The 17785-nt window shown below is 36.2% G+C and overlaps 1 protein-coding gene across 2 annotated transcripts in view; it reads right to left on the bottom strand.

Moving 5' to 3' along the window:
- The window catches only part of EPB41L2 (erythrocyte membrane protein band 4.1 like 2), a 102180-nt gene that overhangs the window by 61321 nt on the left and 23074 nt on the right, over positions 1 to 17785 (bottom strand). For both annotated transcript variants that reach the window (XM_085055961.1, XM_085055962.1), the window contains exons 2-3: positions 2602 to 3077; positions 1366 to 1578 (exon numbers count right to left, since the gene is read on the bottom strand). In XM_085055961.1, the coding sequence (XP_084912087.1) occupies positions 1366 to 1578; positions 2602 to 3077 (689 nt within the window). The remainder of the gene's footprint in view (positions 1 to 1365; positions 1579 to 2601; positions 3078 to 17785) is intronic.

Genomic DNA, 17785 nt, shown 5'->3' with positions numbered 1-17785 from the left:
GTCGCTGTTGAGCAGCTAGCAGAGTAATGAAGGCACCAGTTCTCAGTGGCAAGAAGGAATGACCTTTATTGTTTTGATTTCATCATATATATAGAGTTTTCAAAAGTCACCCAGATTGGTCGGTCAGAAGCCTTCCCCCAGGCCTGATTGGCCAGGCCTGCACTGTCCAAGTTCTGGGACACTGTTCCAATAACATCCAAACTTTACCTTTATTTATAAAACACAAGAAAATTCTCATGGGAAAAGCCTGTGCTAGCCACACACAAGCAACTAAAATACCAAGAAGCATAATGAAATCCACAATCAAACAGCATAGGGACTGACTGAAACACTGGACACTGGAAAAATAAAACAGCACAAGAGCAGACAAAAGGCTTCAAGCAGAAGCCTGCATTACCACATGATGTGTAATGTGTGTACCACAACAAAAATTGAACAATACATGTTAGACAAAAATGGAAATATTTTCCATTGATCAGCTGGGTCTAGGAAATGCCATAACATTGCCACTGTTTCATCCTTAGATCAGTAGGTAAGATATATCTAGATGTCGAGTTTTCGAAAAGGCACAAGATTTTAACTGCTTTTCATAACTCAGATATTCAGCCTGGACACCACTGCAAATCAGTTGGTTACATCATGCAAAATGTAACAACTACAATCATAAGTGGGGTTCAGAACAACTGTTTTCCCCCCATTTCAAGCAAACAGATGATCTAGTGTAAGATATAGGATAGACATGTAAAATATCAAAAAACTATTATTTGACTTAGAACTTGGACCCACATGTATATTCAAAGGATATTAAAGCCATAAAACCCAGGAAGCTATTTTCCATTTAGCCCAAAATGTCTGTTTCTGTTAGTGATCTTAAGTCAGATTTAACAAACACACACAGTATCTATCTAACCCAGTGATTTTCAGTTGTAAACAAGCATTGCACACAGCTATGAAAATGTGGAACTAGACCATAACTTTAAATATAAATACATGTTTTATATCTGTACTTGAGTTTTTTGTTTCTGAAGAGAACTTCTTTTAAACTTTAAAAAGTTTCAAGTTTATCTTCAGCTGAGATAACTTAAAAAAAAATTAATAATCTCAAGAAAACTCTATTAGCACATGTCACACTACCTTCAGGAAAACTTTAATGTTTTAGAAAAATAAAAAATTAAGTTTTGAGCTGTCAAATGACCTGCCAGTGTACCTCAGAGGGTATTTTTAAGATTAAACTGATAAGGTTTTAAAGATGGAATTTTAAATGAAACGTTAACTGACTCCTAGCGATAGCATTAAACACTCAGTAGAATGAAAGCAAGTTTTCCCTATAGAGAAAGCTCTTTATATAAAGACTTGGTGCCTTACCTCTAGGTCACAGCTGTATTCCGTGCCATCCAGAAGCATCACCTTACACTGCACAGTTTTAATTTTCTTTGGAGACTTCTGAGGAATGTTATCTGTTTTAATTTCACCTGTCTGCACTTCTTTTGTCTCCCTTTTTTCTTTTTCTTCTTGTTTTTCTTCCTTTTTCTCTGCAACTTCCTCTACTTCTGTTTCTTTACCATCTTCTTTGGGAGGCTATATTAAAATACAGTTAAACTCAGGAAGGAGGACATGTTAAACTTGTTCATTCCTTTTATAAGCTCGAATAAGTAAGACATTAGTCTTTCATTGAAGTTATGTGCATACTGGAAGCACAATAACCAGCATAAGCATTAAGGTCTTCTTTTAGGGACCAGATATTCTTGCTCTCAAGCCACAGAAGGTGCCTTTTTGTCCCTTTCCTTGAAATGAGGTTTGTTTGGGTTTTTTTTTATATGTGTTACTGGCTTTCTTCCTAAGAGAAACAACTTTATTAAGAAGCTCCAGGAATTATACTAAACTAAACTCCAGAGCTTATGAAAGCCGAGTGATACAAAATCACAGATTGGTTGAGGTTGGAAGGGGTCTCTTGAGATCTAGTCCAGTGCCTCTAGGGACACAGAGGGTATTTTACCCAGGACCATATTCAGCTGGGTTTTGCATATCTTCATAGGGACAGACTCCACCACATCTCTGGTCAACCTGTTTCAATGACTGACTCACCCATTTACCACCCTAGGAGGCCTATAATCTGCACAACCACCACCTGGCCACATTCCTTACCAAGGAAAGGTTCTATCACCATCAGAGTAAAAAAGATTTTCTTGCGATTTGAAATGTAATTTCATGGGTTTAACTAGGGTACATTGCCTTTTGTCATCTAACTGCATACCACTGAGAAGGGGCTGGCTCCTTTTTATTTCCTCCATTCAAATATTAATACACACTGATAAGACTCCCCTTCATCCTTCTCTTCCCCAGGCTCACCAGTGCCAACTGTCTCAGCCCCTCCTCATACAAAACATTCTCTGTGTGCCTTCACCACCCTAGAATATGAAGTTTGAATGTTAAGAACTGATATGCAACTTCACAAAAAGCAAGACTAGAGCCTAGCAACTAGAATAGCTGTCATTTTTTTCCCCAATATGATCCTAAAAAAGCTTTGGATGAATTCAATAATTCATGAATCAGGTTTCATTAAAATTACTCCAAAGTATCTATAAGCCTTCCCACACGTACCTGTATTTCAGCACTACTAACGGAGTGTTTTCCTTTGTTGTCTCCTTTAGCATTCTGCTGGTTTTCAGCTGCTTCTTCCAAGCTCTCTCTTGGCTGAGCCATCCCCTCTGGTGTCTGGCTTTCACTTTCTTCAGCTACTTGCTCTTCCCCTGTGGCCCTTTTCTTGGCCTCATCTTTGGGCTCTGCCAAGGTGTATGATTTTTGTTTCTTAAGCCAAGGGGGAAGGAAACGAGAAATACCCTTGCTTTCAGGTGAAGATTTTTCCTTCTTCTGGCTACTTGGACTACTTTGGCCAGTGGGTGCCGGGACAGAAGAATCTTGAGCTTCTCCAGAGGATGTTTCCTGGGACTTTTGATTTCCTGGAGACTCTGATGCTTCTTCAGGCTTGTCCTTGGCTTTGTCTGGTTCCGGCTGCTCAGAATCTTTCTTTACTTCGGTCTCTGAACCAACTTCAGTTGTCATTATCACAACTGACACTAAAAGAAGCAACAATAAAAATAGTTTTGTTATGTAGCATCACTACTTTTACTGACTACTTATTTGAAGTAATTTGTAATAATTTAGAAACTCTTGTAGATTATTAAACTTACTAGGGTTAAAGAAATACTCCGTTTCAAATTTTCACTTCACAAGTAAAACCAATAAGCTACAACTTAGTGCTCTGCAGATAAAAGATCTACAGTTTCATTCTTCTTGATAAAATTCTAAGTGTGCTCACTGAAAGGCATTTGTTTTGTTATAAACTACTCCTAATGTTATTGGCCAAGATTCTTTCAGAAGTAACTTCAGTTCTCTTTCTACTGAGCTCCTTGGTTGACCCAGAAACTGAAATTTCAGAAGAGTATCCACCTTCTCTAGTAAAACTGGTAGATACACCCCCCCTACTATTTGGTGACACTTAGCAACTTAAATTATTGGAAGTGAAAGAGCAAGATTACAAAAGAATAGAACAAAAAGATGGTAAGCATAATATTGAGTATAAAAAATTAGGAAATTACAAATCAGTGATCCTGTTGAAATCACTAATAATGCTGGGGAACATACAATTTAACTAAGTTTGGGGTCTTAATAAGGAGTTCATACCATTCAACATAAAATCATACATAATTTTATACTCTCATCACTTCTGCTTACTTTTCCTTCAGTGAAGTTGAAGTCAAATCCTAATACTGTGACAACAGGATATGCAATAATGACCTTTAATCTTAACATTATTGGTATTTATTGAAAAAATACTAACTAGAATAAACAAATAGTGTTATCTGTGTGGCCCTGTATTTTGCTGCATTGCTTTGGAAGTGTAGTATAACTTTTTTTTCCAATTTATTGAAGTGAACCAACAAAAATAAGCACACAAGGGTCCAACACAAGTTTATAATTGTTAGATTTCATTATTCACCACTGGTATTTACTTACAATCATCTTAAAGTAATTAGCTTTAAACTCACTGTCTGTTTGTCTGGCCTAAAGTTTAGCAGGTTAGTTACAATCACGTTTATATCATTATAATGGTGACAGTCCTGTGTTATAATTGATTATCATCACTGCATGCCACTAGGGGCAGGAGACTCTTGGGTTCAGGACCCTTGCTGAACTCAACAGCTCCTGCCCCGATCCCTGCCCAAAAAAGAGTCAAAAAAGTTATCTAGTTCAGGGTCGATGCCTTGCACAACACTTTAAACTGCACCTGAAGCCAACTGGGAACTAGTGTACATCACAAGATAGCAGCAACACTTTGCCTCCAGATTTCCAAAGCACATCCATAGGCAGTAAGAAATAGTTAAACTAGGCCATTCCCTAGGATGGGAAAAAAAAAAAGGAAGCTAATGGATGCCTAAATATACAACAGAAGTCATTCTGGCCAAAGAAATGAACAATATTGAGCCAAAGGAAACACCATCTTGACAGTTATCTTACTAAGAAGCATAGACATAGGAGCCTTCAACTATCTACAAGCAAATTCACATTAAGCATCTTGAGACCAAAGTAGCTACATGGTGTGTGTGGTTTCTTTGTTCATCACTTAACATTTCACTATCTAAAACAAAAGCATTCCCCAATGAGGAATTAAATTATAAGTTAGTACCTTTACTGCTAGGGACTTCTGAGTACGTTTCAAGCTTAAATATTACAGTTATGTAATACAGCCATTTCTATCACTTTTTAAAAAACCCTTCAAGTTTTAACACTAATAGAGCTTGTTGTGATACAGTATTAAACATTATGTAAGTACTATTTATCTCGGAGGTAACAGACCTCTGAAAGGCAGGTTTCCATTTGACTGTTGAGATTAAAGAACTTGCTATTTAAAACCATGTATAAGTATACTAGTTTTCAAGCTACTACTAGCCAAATTACATTTTTCTGTCACCTTTGTATCCTACACAGAAATGTTGTTGTTCTTTCCTAATGGTAGATATCTAATTAACATAATAATGTAAAGCTTTATCATAAAAATGAAAAAATGAACAATATCTAGAAAACCAAATTCAACTTTTACTGAGAAAAGTCAAAACTTCTGCTGATCAGAGAACATCAATCCACTCTGCTTAATAAATTCATAAGGGAGGTTTCCTAATTAACAGAGAGGGTAGTGATTTTTTTTGTCACACGTGTCTAAGAAAGAACCAATTTTTTCTCAGCAAGTAGCTGAAACAATTTTATAAGACTTTATATACAAATCTTCAAAGAAGTTATAGGGAAAACACTGTATTTCCTGCACTTTTTTTCTGTACTTTTCAAAGTATGCAAAGATGCGTGAAATACATGTACAAACTAATAAAAAATCATTATATAAAACTCTCAAAATTAGTATCACAATTTTATTATACAGTCAAAAAGGAGCCATCTCTGGAAAATTCCTTAGACCTGAGCAAAGTAAGTCACCCCATACACATCTCAGTGATTTTGTCCTAACAATAAAAGAAACTGAGGACACCAAGTCACACATTTTAACTGATGAAATTTAGGATAGCAGTGGCTGGTATAAACTTGCTCAATGTGAAACAATTAAGGTTCTGCATCTCTAAGTGTCCAGGTTTTAATAATCAAAGTTATAGTTACAAGGAGAGCTTGACTTTATACTGCAGAAGCAAGGGAAACTTGTTACAGCCCCTGTCTGAATAGGGCTGTCCATGTTCACTTAATGCCTTCATTTGATGCCCACAGCAGGAGGGATTTCTTTCATGAGCTCAATTTCCTATAAGCTTGTAACTTCAGTGCCTTTCCAGGGGTGAAGGGGGGAAAGGGAGAGAAGAGGAATAGAGAGGAAAACCCTACAAAACAAAGCACACCTCTCTGCTGAGCCTGTGTATTTCTTTATACTCTCAGTGGTCTCTAAATTAACTGTGAAGAGGTAGATGAGACAACAAAACAAGGGAACCGACCAAGAGTGTAAATTATAGTCTTCCCAAAATACCTTCTCTACCACATTAGCTTGATACGTTTCTTTTTTCAGAGTTGCATGTTGGTGCAAGAACTAGGTATCCGTCGAGATACACAAAATTGGATCTCACACTCCCTATCTCAATGCTCTGTCAGATCCTCCAGTTTTGTGGTTCACAGAAAAAACAGAGATAGGGAGGGACAAAACGCTGGAGTTCTGCCATCAGTCTATTCTTTCAATTGTTAAAGCCTCTGATGTTACTTTCACTATAGTCAAGCAATCAAGAAACCAGGTTTTCTGAAAGTGGCTCTTTCATTTTTCTCCTGCAGCAATAGAGAAGACCTCACATGATCCAAATACAGCTTTGGGTCTAACAGCCAACAGTGTGCCAGAAAGAAAATGGAAATGGAAACTAGCAGCAAACAACATTTGTCTCAGAAATTATATTGGGAAGAAATAAACCAAATTAGATAAAAAATTTAGAGTTCCCAACTTCAACTGCATGTTTTCTCACTTTCCTTTCCCCAAGTAGGCTCTCATTTATTCTTACTAGACAGCATAATCACAGTACATATTTTTGCCCCTCTAATTTTTCATAAGCTCTGTAACAACTGAAGCAGGACAGGGTTCTCCTTATCTCACCTCTTTTGTATTGCAAGATAACATTAAATCTGTGTTTCATTTTGAATTGAGAAAGGAGAATAAGAATTTTGCAGCAAGAGTAGACATAAGAGCAGGAACCTTAGGGTGATGCTCAAATAAAGGATTACCAATGTCTGAAGAAAGAAAAGAAAAATCTTGGTAGATTTTGCAACTGACATTATACCACAAGTGGTAACAGCTGTATCTTTTGTAATCCTCCAGAAAACTTGGCTCATGCAGACGGAATGACTACCTAAACTGCAAGAATCAAGGTGGGGGGTAGGATGGCAAAAAGTACTGTATAACACTTCACAATTTCTGAAGGGAAGGTGAGTTTGTTAAAACAGATCCCACTTTTACAGGAAGCAGATGATCTGCTCCATTCATAACTCTACCAAGTTCCCCAAGAATGGGTGCTGACCAGGAAGCAACCGAAGACAACAAATATTCTCACTCATCTCTATTCAGCCCTTCCTCTCTCTTTTATTGCACTGAGAACAAACTTAGTGCTGGCCAGAGTACACAGCTGAAAGCAGATGCTACATTCTTTCCTTACACTCTTTCCTCTCAAATATATAGATTGATACAGGTCAGCTAGTTGATACCTTCCAGTTTCTAGCATAAATTCTTGAAATGTAGTTTTCTGACCAAAAGGATTCCTGCCACCATAGATAAACTAGAAACAGAAGACATATCAAGTATAACATGAAGTAAAAAAAAAAAAAAAAAAAAAGGAAAAAAGAGAGGGAAAGAAAAAAGTGTAGCTCAAAGATCACAGACAACATTAAAACCAACTGCAGTAAAATGAAGTTTTCTATGATGATGCATGTTTTAATTCACTGCTTCTGTTCTAGTATTTCTTATTTATCAGCACAGAGGAACAAATCCAAATTCTTTTTCCATACATTTCTGGATGTCATTTTACTTATTTTCTGAGTACATAAAAGTAGAAAAAGGCAGTCCTAAACTTGTTTCTTCTTTTTTCAGTTTTGTCACTGAAATTCATAGCAAACTCAAGAAATAAAAATTGCTTTGATAGCTGTATCTTCATCAGTCTACTAGGATTCACAGAAAAACCATCATGTCATAAAAGCAAAAGGAAAAAAAATCAACCTACTTCTACACAAATAAATTACAGCTCAGTGCACTAAAAGCCAATGTGTGTCTGTGCAAGTCATGTAATTTTCTGGATCACCATAGTATTAATAATTCATTCTTAAAACTGCTACCTTCATGAATATTCCAAATATTTATCTCACATGGGCTACACATTAAAAAATCAGAAGAAATGTGAAAGAAAATTTCTAACCTCTGAAAAAATATACATGAAAACCTGAAACAAGGTTTTCATGTGTATTTCAACTGCCTAAAACAAGGCAAAAAAGCTCCCAAATAAAGTTGTTTATTTCTTGTCATATTATTGATCTGAAGCTCAGCAGAAGCCTGATCTGCATTTCACAGTCGGTTAGGACACATCATTCATGCTTGCTGCTTTCAACATGTAAGATTTGTTGACATAAAAGCTATAAAAAGAAGTAAAATCCTAGCTGGAACAGTTACTCATATTTTAGAGTGCAAAAGAATCTGGTTCAACCAGTAAGTATTACCTGAGGAACTTGGTACTACAACTAGATTTTTTTCAAAAACATAAATCAGTTATTTTCTGTAGAGCACAATAATTTATATTTCAAATCTGGCTGAAAGTAGTAATTAAATAACCTTATTTCAGATTTTTGCTAAATTTTAAAACTTGTATTTTATCATTGGTATGTAAACAAGAAAACTCATGGTATACCATGATTCTGTGTAGCATCTTTTTGCTGAAGGTGCCAATATAACCTGCACACATTCTATTAGCAGACAAAGCAAAACGTAAAGCCAATTTTTTTCTTTTAGCCATTATTTAGATGGATTACTACACTTGCAAAGACATGGAGTGCTCTGAACACCAAGGAATAAATTGACAACTAAAGAACCAAGTTTTCAATTCTGGGATCCTTAAGAAAGCAAAAACACTCCTAAAATCGGCTTATATCAATTGCAACATTTTCACCATAGAGATCCCAATTAAATATTGTTCTTCAGTCAAATACCAACCAAGAAAAAGTCCCAGTTCTCCTACAGGAGGTTACAAAAGTGTTTATACATACAAATATACTCCGAAAACTGAACCTAGTAATTTGGATTACATTCATTTTTAAGCACATTCCTAACACAAAATAGATGAGATAAAAGTCAAAGATCAAGTTTACCAAATTACTGAGTATGATAAAAAAGTTACAACACAAAAACTAGAGGAAATGGGTACATGTGTAATACATACAAAATCCAATCACCTATTTTTAAATGATTAATAAAAGATGCTATTCTAGCAATTGAGCCCAAACCTAAGTATTTACACAGTGAATATGACAAAGACTGTTCCAGTTTTCTCCTACCCTGATGATCACTATGCACAAAAATCAAGGTTAACTGCAGAGGCTGAAGAGACAGACTGCAGACTCGGCGTTTCTGTGAATCTTTGCAGTAGCCACAGGGCAGAAGCCTGTCAGAGTCCATTGGTTTCCTGGGCTGTGACAAGACCACCAGAGCTGGGGCATGGACTGATCTCATGCTGTCATGGCTCTTCTTTGCAGGCGTAGAAGGTAACACATTGAAAAACAGGCTACAAAGAACAACCCTATGCCACATACAGCCAAAAAAACCCCTCAAATTCCCTCTTTTAAAGCTTTTAAAGCTATAATCCAGGTGAGTAGACAACTAAATCTGTATCAATACAGACTTCTGCCTTTATAATAGTATCTCCTAGAAAAAAATTTTGCCAAATGCAAACCCATAAAAAAATTGCCCTTTCTCCTCATGATTCTGCTTCATCTTCCTCCTTAACTGGGAGCTTATTCTCAAGGAAGTAACCAGGTGAGCAAACTGACAATGCCAGTCTGTGCATTGGTCAGCAGATGGTGCCATAATAGTTCTGAAAGCCAGTAGCACATTTCAAAGGTCAAACTTTAAACAGCAACAATACTCCAATTTCAAGTGTAATTCCAAAATTATGACAAGTACTGGAATGCTTTTATAGAGGTTTAACATATTTTAATAACTATAACTTCAGAGACAGACAGTGAATCATGACTCCATGACAATACCAACATGTGTGTCTAAATACATACACATATTCACGTAACATCTAAGCTTATCTCCAAGAGTAGAAACAGCACACAGTGGCGTCCTCCCGAAGGATCCTATGTCTATAAAATCTACTTTCCAGAGAATTACAGGCATGTCACTAGCTAGCAGCCCCTGAGCTAATAGAAACTATACTCTAAGCTTCCTTTTATCTATTCAAAATAACAGGCATTTTATTAGCCTTCATGTTTATATCCATGCTATCATATACTTGATAATTTGCAAACATGCACTTTTTCCCTCCCAAACACATTCTTGTCCTTATTTAAATATTGAGTTTCCAGAACTAATTTTATACTGTGAGAAAATTATTGTAGTTCTGTAACCATTCCTTGCAATACACAGGATAGAGGACTCACCACAAAAACATTGACAAGTCCCTACATAGCATGGTGAGAATTTATAAGGCAGTACTGAAATAACAATGTAAGACAAGTACTAGTGTAATTCTGAAGAAAAAAAATATCTAGGATATAGACAGCAAATTAAATGTGACATGAAAAACTACTTCTGTCTAAAATTGTGAAGTGAGTATCCACAGTTTAGATAGAATATTTTCACAATAAAACTATTATGCTGACAAATTTCTGTAAAGCAACTCTAGGGAAGTCACCTCAACTCTTTGTAAACTCAAATTACATCCTGGAACATTTCTACTTCTCAAAATCCTTTTTCCTGTTAAAGCAGCACAATACATACCTATTACTTAGCACCCAAGTGCCCCAACTTTTCATAAAACACCTGCTGCAAGCCATCTCCATTTTGTCTGGTGAATAACTTGGTTACTGCAATCCCTATACAACTTTAAAGGCTTAGTTTTAATAGATAAGTCAGCAGCAGGAATACAATTCTCCAAAAAGGAAAGATAATACTACAAGACATTAAAACCAGTGAGAATTCTTTAAAAGCCATTTTGTTAAAATTTATGTCCTGACACTATGCAGCAGTCTAAAAATGTGTAATAAAACATAGAAAATATTGGAAAGCGCTGTTTTCCAAACTAAATGAAATTCATTGAAAACCGCATCATTTTTATAATAACACCTGTAGAACATGTAAAGCTCAATCCCAAGGCTTTCCAGAAAATCAGAACTTAAATACCTTTCAAGTGCTACATGTAGAAATGTTGCGATGGCCACATTGTAATTTGAGACTACATTCAAGCAAAGATACATCCTGCAGCTCTCTTGGTGCTATCTCTGTCATATCCAGAGATAACAGAAATATGTTCTTTCTGTATTTTTAATCTACCAATACACTGCTATCTATATCAAGGCAAAAAATAAGTCTTAAATAGCAAATTAATTTAAATCAAGGAATTTGTCTTTGCCAAAGTAGATATGCACAAATATAATCTGTTTATCAAGATAGCTTTGTGCTCTTCCCCAGCACTGAAAAAATGTTGTAATCTGACGAGAATCCAACAGACGTTTTGAAAAGCTGTATTGAACAAGTGACCCCACCCAGGCCCTGACACTGCTGGAGAAGGACATGCTCGAGTGGAAAAAGGGGATTTAGTTCCAAATTCATTCCAGCAGACAGAAAATGAACACGGGTCAAGAGACAGCTCTGTTTTCCTGTTATCTGTCCAACAAACTAAGAAAACCACAGTTTTTGAGAAAAATCTCTGCCCTATTTTTAAAATCAACTTTGCAAGTTTACAGTGGGTTTTGACTGTACACATTAAACCCTCATGATAACCTCAATTTTAGAGATTAAAACTAGAAGTGAGTATTCATTTGTTCTAAGCAACTCTGTCCCTCTAATCTCCATTCCTATCCTTCCACTCTATCCCACCTTGCCAAATGGCTGTTTCTATGACAGTCACACAATTTCAATGAAGCACAGGCAAGCATTTAATTTTTTCCAGTTCTTTATAAGAAAGCTGTGGGAGGTGGGGGTGGAAAATGACAACCCCATTTGTGTTCTGTAAATTATTTGCCTTGTTCTGATTTGGAGGTGATTGATTTTTAGATGCCACAATAAAAAATTATTTTCCCAACTATGATTCTATTTATCATGTATCGGCAAGATTAAAACCAGGTTCTTTTTATACTGACAACATTAAGCTCACTCTTGCATGCAGTATGCTTCCAAGGCACTTACAATAACATAGTTAATCAAAGCACTTGCCAACTTGGTGAAAAATAATGTACTAGTACCCAAGAAATTTTTCTACTGAAAACTGGAAGGCCCCAGCGCAATAAAGTTCCTGAATGGTGGAATTCCAGATGCACTCATTGTTTTGACAAGTATCCATTTCCTCTTCAGTGGAAGTCATATAGAGAATTATTACCCTCTTGCATGTTCAGGAAGTGTACAGCAGCATGCAAAAAGAGAAATCTCTGCAATACCAGGATTCAGTGTCAGGAAAAAGAAATGAGAAGCAACTAGCCTCTGCTTTCAGCAGTGACAAACCAAATCACACACATTTAAAAGTAATTTTCATAAGTAGATACAACCATTAAGTTTTTCTTGCAAGCACATCAAGGCTGAATGTCACAGAGATGTGGACTGAGATCACATTCAAAATGCCAGATAGCTTTTTATTTCAGCTCATCCAACTTAGGAACAATGGCCAAAAACCAACTGATAAATTCATTTGGACAGTTTGCTCTGTCATGTACAAGACTAGAGCTCAATAGACAAATGTTTACAAAGCTTTAGAGTCCAAACATAACCACAAAAGTGCCTTTTTTTGGCAGCAACATCAGTTATACATTTCCACTTTAGAGGGCATTTCATTTTTGCTACTGCCAAATATAAGCACCACAGAGGGCACAGTTCACTTAGGCAAGCCACTTGAACAATACTGGTAGATGTTTGCCATTACTTATGGAAACAGAGCTGGAAAAAGTGACTAGAAAATTACAAAGCCTTTTATCCAGGTGACAGGAGAATCTTCTGCTGACACTTTTTTTAATGTCTGTTTTCCTGAATCAGGATTCAAGTTGAAATACAGAAATTGATACTGCCACACTTTCCACCAGTAATAAATTCAGTTTCAAGTACTTGACTAAGTGGCATCCCTGGAAATTAATCTTAAACAAGCTTAGTCCAAATTCCAAATAAGTGCGAAGTCTCAAGCTATATGGTTAAGTATTTTTGGACTTGTGCAGGAAAGTTGCAGTTGTGTCTTTGCTGGATAAGTTGTTACCAGTATGTGAATCATCTGTTGAAGGACCTGCAGAGATCTTAATGCACATGCAAATAAGAAAACCCAGGTTTACTAATCGTATAACATATTTTACTAAAAAAAACCCCCAAAAAACCACTATTCCAAATTAAAAATAAAATAGTTAAAACCACAATAATTCTCAGCTCCTGCTGCAATGAATAAATGCTATTCCATATTCCCTCATTGTTCTCCCACATTCCCCAAACCTCAGAAGTTAGCCACCTGAGAGGTTGTGTTTCGGTATTTCAGTTTTTGTTTTCAGCTAGCACAAGCTAACCGAGTCTTTCATGTGCTACTAGAACAGAAGTATTCCCTTGAAAAAGCAGAACCAATTTGCTCAGTGTTTCTCACCTACTCCAGATAATTATAATGAACCTCAAATGATATATGTAAAGCACAACACTGCAAATGATTTCCTACATACTTATGTTTACTGAATATATAAAAAGTACTGAAACTAGAGATAATACTGCTCTTCTAAAAAGCATGCATCTACTGCTCCTGTGGGAGTTAACTCTGCCAATCCCAAGCAACAAAAAGCAGTAGAGATGCCTCTTAGCTGAGCAAATAAAACTGGCAGCCAAAATTTCATCACTCTCATGGGCTCTTCTGAATGCTGGTATTTGATTAGAAGAGTGAAAACATGAGCAGTTTTCTAAAAGTTTCCTACTTTTCATGGCAGTGGCTTCACAACTAACAACACTTCACACTGCAACATCTCTGGGTGAGACAAAGTGAAAGGAACCTAGCTCATTTCTGAATTCAGAGGTCAGAAACAAGTCAAACAGAGAAAAAAGGCAAAGGATAATGGTAATAACGCTGGTTTTGTGCCTGGACTTCAGCACTTAACATGTTTATTAGTCATCTAAGTGCTTTAGCTGTTTTGTGCTTTTTGGAAGGACATTCCCAGCATGAAAGATTGTAATATAAAACAGATAACAGGATATGCATGAAAGTCCCAAGGGAGTAACTATTTAAACAAAGTTTTCTTTGGAGAGTTAGGGAATGACAATACATAAGAAAGATTTAAAAGAATAATTCTTTTGTAAATACCAAGAAGAAGGTGGTGAGGAGTATTTAGAACCGTCCTGCAGAAAAGGAAAAAAGAATGTTGACCTGCCAAACCACAAAGTTAATTACATTCCCATATAAATATAAGAATATACATCACAAACTGCAGTTTACCAAAGCAGCCTCACCCATTGCAGGAAAGCCTTTTAATGACCACATACAAATGGGGATGGTGTGTTGTCACAGTAAGCTTTCAGGCCAAGTAGAGGCTTTATTCTGCCTTTGCAGGCTGTACTTTCATTCTGTACACACACAAAAAAGTTCTCATTCTGTACACACACAAAAAAGTTTCAAAGCTTTGAAACAGTCCTAAGCAAACACAAATCCAAATCAACAACAATGTATTATCTTACAATTTTATTACACAAAAAACCAGTACAATATTATGAGCTCTACACCAAAAAGACTCCTTTGAGTGAAAGTTCCAGTCTGCATTGGCTTAGGGGTTTCTGTGCTTCCTTTTGGGATCATCAGTTTATGTGCTGACTGAAAAAATGCTTGGAAGCATATTTACCCGGCTTTTTTTATGGGTATGATTCTTATGCATTTAATGCTAAATCCAAGATCATATTTGAGCTCACAGTCATGGATTTCCCTCGTCCTAACTTTTCAAAATCCTAAGTACTTTGAAATTATAAAGCAATGAGAAAGTGAAAATTGGTAGAAGTGTACAGACAAAACTAATTTCAATTTTTTTTCTTTTACCATAGTATACTGGTTAACAAATAGGGGTTTTTGCAAGACCACATTCCTGTGTGGAAGCAGTAGAGACTATACATCAACAAAAAGGACAAGTCACAATCCTGTTTAAAATTACATGTTCTTTCAGAAATCAAGAGTACTTGTAGCTCTTGAAGTGAGGTGTCAGAGATCAAGAACTGGAGCTCTGGTCTGGATGAAGTCTTGAGGCACGCTAGTCTCAGAATTCTGCCTAAACCTAAGAACCTCAACAAAACTACGTGGAAACTCCTAGCACTTAGAAAATGTGTGTATCTGGCTCTGGATTTAAATGGGAGAAATACATCTATTTGACAGACTTGAGTTTTGGGAGACAGTATGAATACCATGCTAATTAACATTTAATAAATTCACTAACAAGCAGGTACAAAAATTCACTAAAAGGGAAGGACTGATGCTAAAGCTCTGAACTGTTTCTCATGCTCTTCCTTTTATGAAGACAAAACTTGAAAAAGCAAGCTAGCAATGAGACAAAGCAAAGAAAGTAAAGACACCACGGGAGAGAAAGTCAGGAGTAAAAAAAAAAAAATGGGGTGGGGGAGGGAAGGAAAAAACAGGAAACAGACGCTGAAGACAAAACAGGAAAGAAGGTCATGATTTGTCTAATAGCCAAAAAGCTGCAGCGAGGCCAGAGAGGGGGGCAGGGTAGGAAGACACCAGTATGGTGTATGGGCTAAGTTATATCATAGAGGCTACTGGTCAGCCCACAAGATCTCCAAGTATTGGTCCTTCAAGCACTAGGCTGCAGGAGATCCAGCATCTATATACACATTACTTTTAAGACTCCTCCAGTAGCTTCTTCATTTTTGTACATTAATTTTGTGACAAGTCTCAAGATTTGCTCCACTGTTGTAAGATTTAAACAAGAGTACTCCTTCCTTTGCACTTGTAATTATTTTGTGTACTTATTTTTAAGCAGCAAACGCCTGCTTTGGATTGCCTAATGAACTAAGTTAAAAGTTGTACTTCTTGGAAAAGCTGTTACTGTATCTCCAATCAATAAAATGACAGAATTCTGATTAGTCCACTTTTGTTTTTCTGGGTTATCTACGCGTCCTTAAGTTCCATTCAACACCGAGATTACAGGCACACCATCTCAGCAATTCACAACATCTTTGGCTAACCAGTTCCTCCAGAGTAAGCTTCTTTCTGGTTTTAAAACACATCATGAATTATATCCCATTTACCTTCTGCTGAAGAGCTCTAAGACCAAACACCTGTGTAATATATCAATCTGAAGATAAGCTAAGTATTTCGTGGAAGTTATAAAACTGACTCATCTACAGAAATATTTCTGATTTTAGCAAAAAATAACTTTACGGATAGACAAAATTGAATACTATGAGGAGAAAGTGACACTTAAGGCATGCTCACTAGGACAGTGGTAGAATCAAAACAAAAATAGTTCTCTGTTCTTAAACACTGACATCAAGTACTTCTAAATGTTCCAAGTAAGAAGACAAAATCATAGTCTTTCACTTATTTTCAGTAGAAACTCAGAGGTCACTTCTCTCCAAATATATAAGGGTGATGGTCCACAGGGGAGGTTTAGTTTTCCTTAGACAAAAGCAACCTTCTCAACTTCATACAAAAGAGAAGTGGAAACAAGTCTTTTGACCTTACATTATGAAGTCCTCTAGACATGCACAAGAATTGTATTACATGTACAGAGTGTCAAAGCTGGTTTACATGGGAGTTATGAAACATACAAAAAGTTATGAAATTAGCTTTTTTACTTCTAAAATGATAAACAAGAACAGAAGTATTCCCAGCTCAATTTCTACTAAAACTATTACACAAGCTAAAAGTTTGTGCACATCAAGTGATACAACACTTTCACGTTGAATATTCCAAGCTAATTCATACTGTATGACATCACTGAAATGCTGAAGTCCAATTCAATTCTGGAGCAAACAGACAACATTAGCTACATGTTAGAATTCAAGATAATCAGATTTCACCACATTTATGTACAAAATGAACCAAATCCTCATCAGGCGAAGAATTCTGTGCTAGCAGATTAGTCTTACAAGGTACTGCTGTCATCACGTGATTCCCTGCAACTTCATTAATTACCATGACCACATTTGCACAGAAACAATTCAATACTTGAAGCAAAATGAATATGCAGTCTTCTTTCCGCAAAGAATAACTGCAGCATTTCTCATGCCAATTAAAACAATGTTTCATTGTCATCTTTAACAAAGGAGAAAGAATTTCAGACTGCACATGTCTACAGAACACACTGTAACAGTTGAGATAAAAATTTTAAATATTAAGCTTACTGGAAATAGGAAACAGAACAAAACTGAAGTCATTCCTTTTAAGATATACAGATAAGTAATACGGTACATTTGATGTGACTTCCAAGTAAGAGTTTCAGATTGTTGAAGAGACAAAATAATTTTTGTCACACAATGGTTATGTGAAATATTTAAATATTGTACAATACTTCACATGAAATAGAAGCTATGCTAAACTATCCAAAAATATGTCACAAAGGTTATTTATATAATTCTTATTCTGAAAATGTATTACCAGCTTGTGTTACTCAATGCTAAAATGAACAATTAAGCCTTTTAAAAATATAGATATAGTTATACAATCAAGAGACATTCCAACGAAAACAGTGCAAAAAGAACTCAGTTGGAGCATGAGGTTCCATAATCCTGTAATGGGATACAGATCCCCTAAAATTCCCAAGACATAGCAACAACATAGCTGTTTTCAGCTATCATGTGTGGGCTTCACCATTTGCAAAACGCTGAAACACTTCTTCATATTAGTTTCATGTATAAGCATCTCTTTCATCCGCTTTTCTTCTCCCTACCCTCTGGTACCTTCACTTAATCTTACTTGCTTTTTTTAGAATCTTCCTGATTATCAATTAAGTACTATGTCCTCCACTCGTAATTCCATCACCATTGCTAGAAAGCCAGGGTGCCAAACTGTGTCAAGAGCCTGGCTTACATCCAGATAGTTTA

The sequence above is a fragment of the Lichenostomus cassidix genome, chromosome 3 (genome assembly GCF_008360975.1).
Source record: "Lichenostomus cassidix isolate B80296 chromosome 3, HeHo_3.0, whole genome shotgun sequence".
Classification (NCBI taxonomy): Eukaryota; Metazoa; Chordata; class Aves; order Passeriformes; family Meliphagidae; genus Lichenostomus; species Lichenostomus cassidix.
Note: the sequence above shows the minus strand (reverse complement) of the source record. Positions and strands in the feature narration are given on the sequence as shown.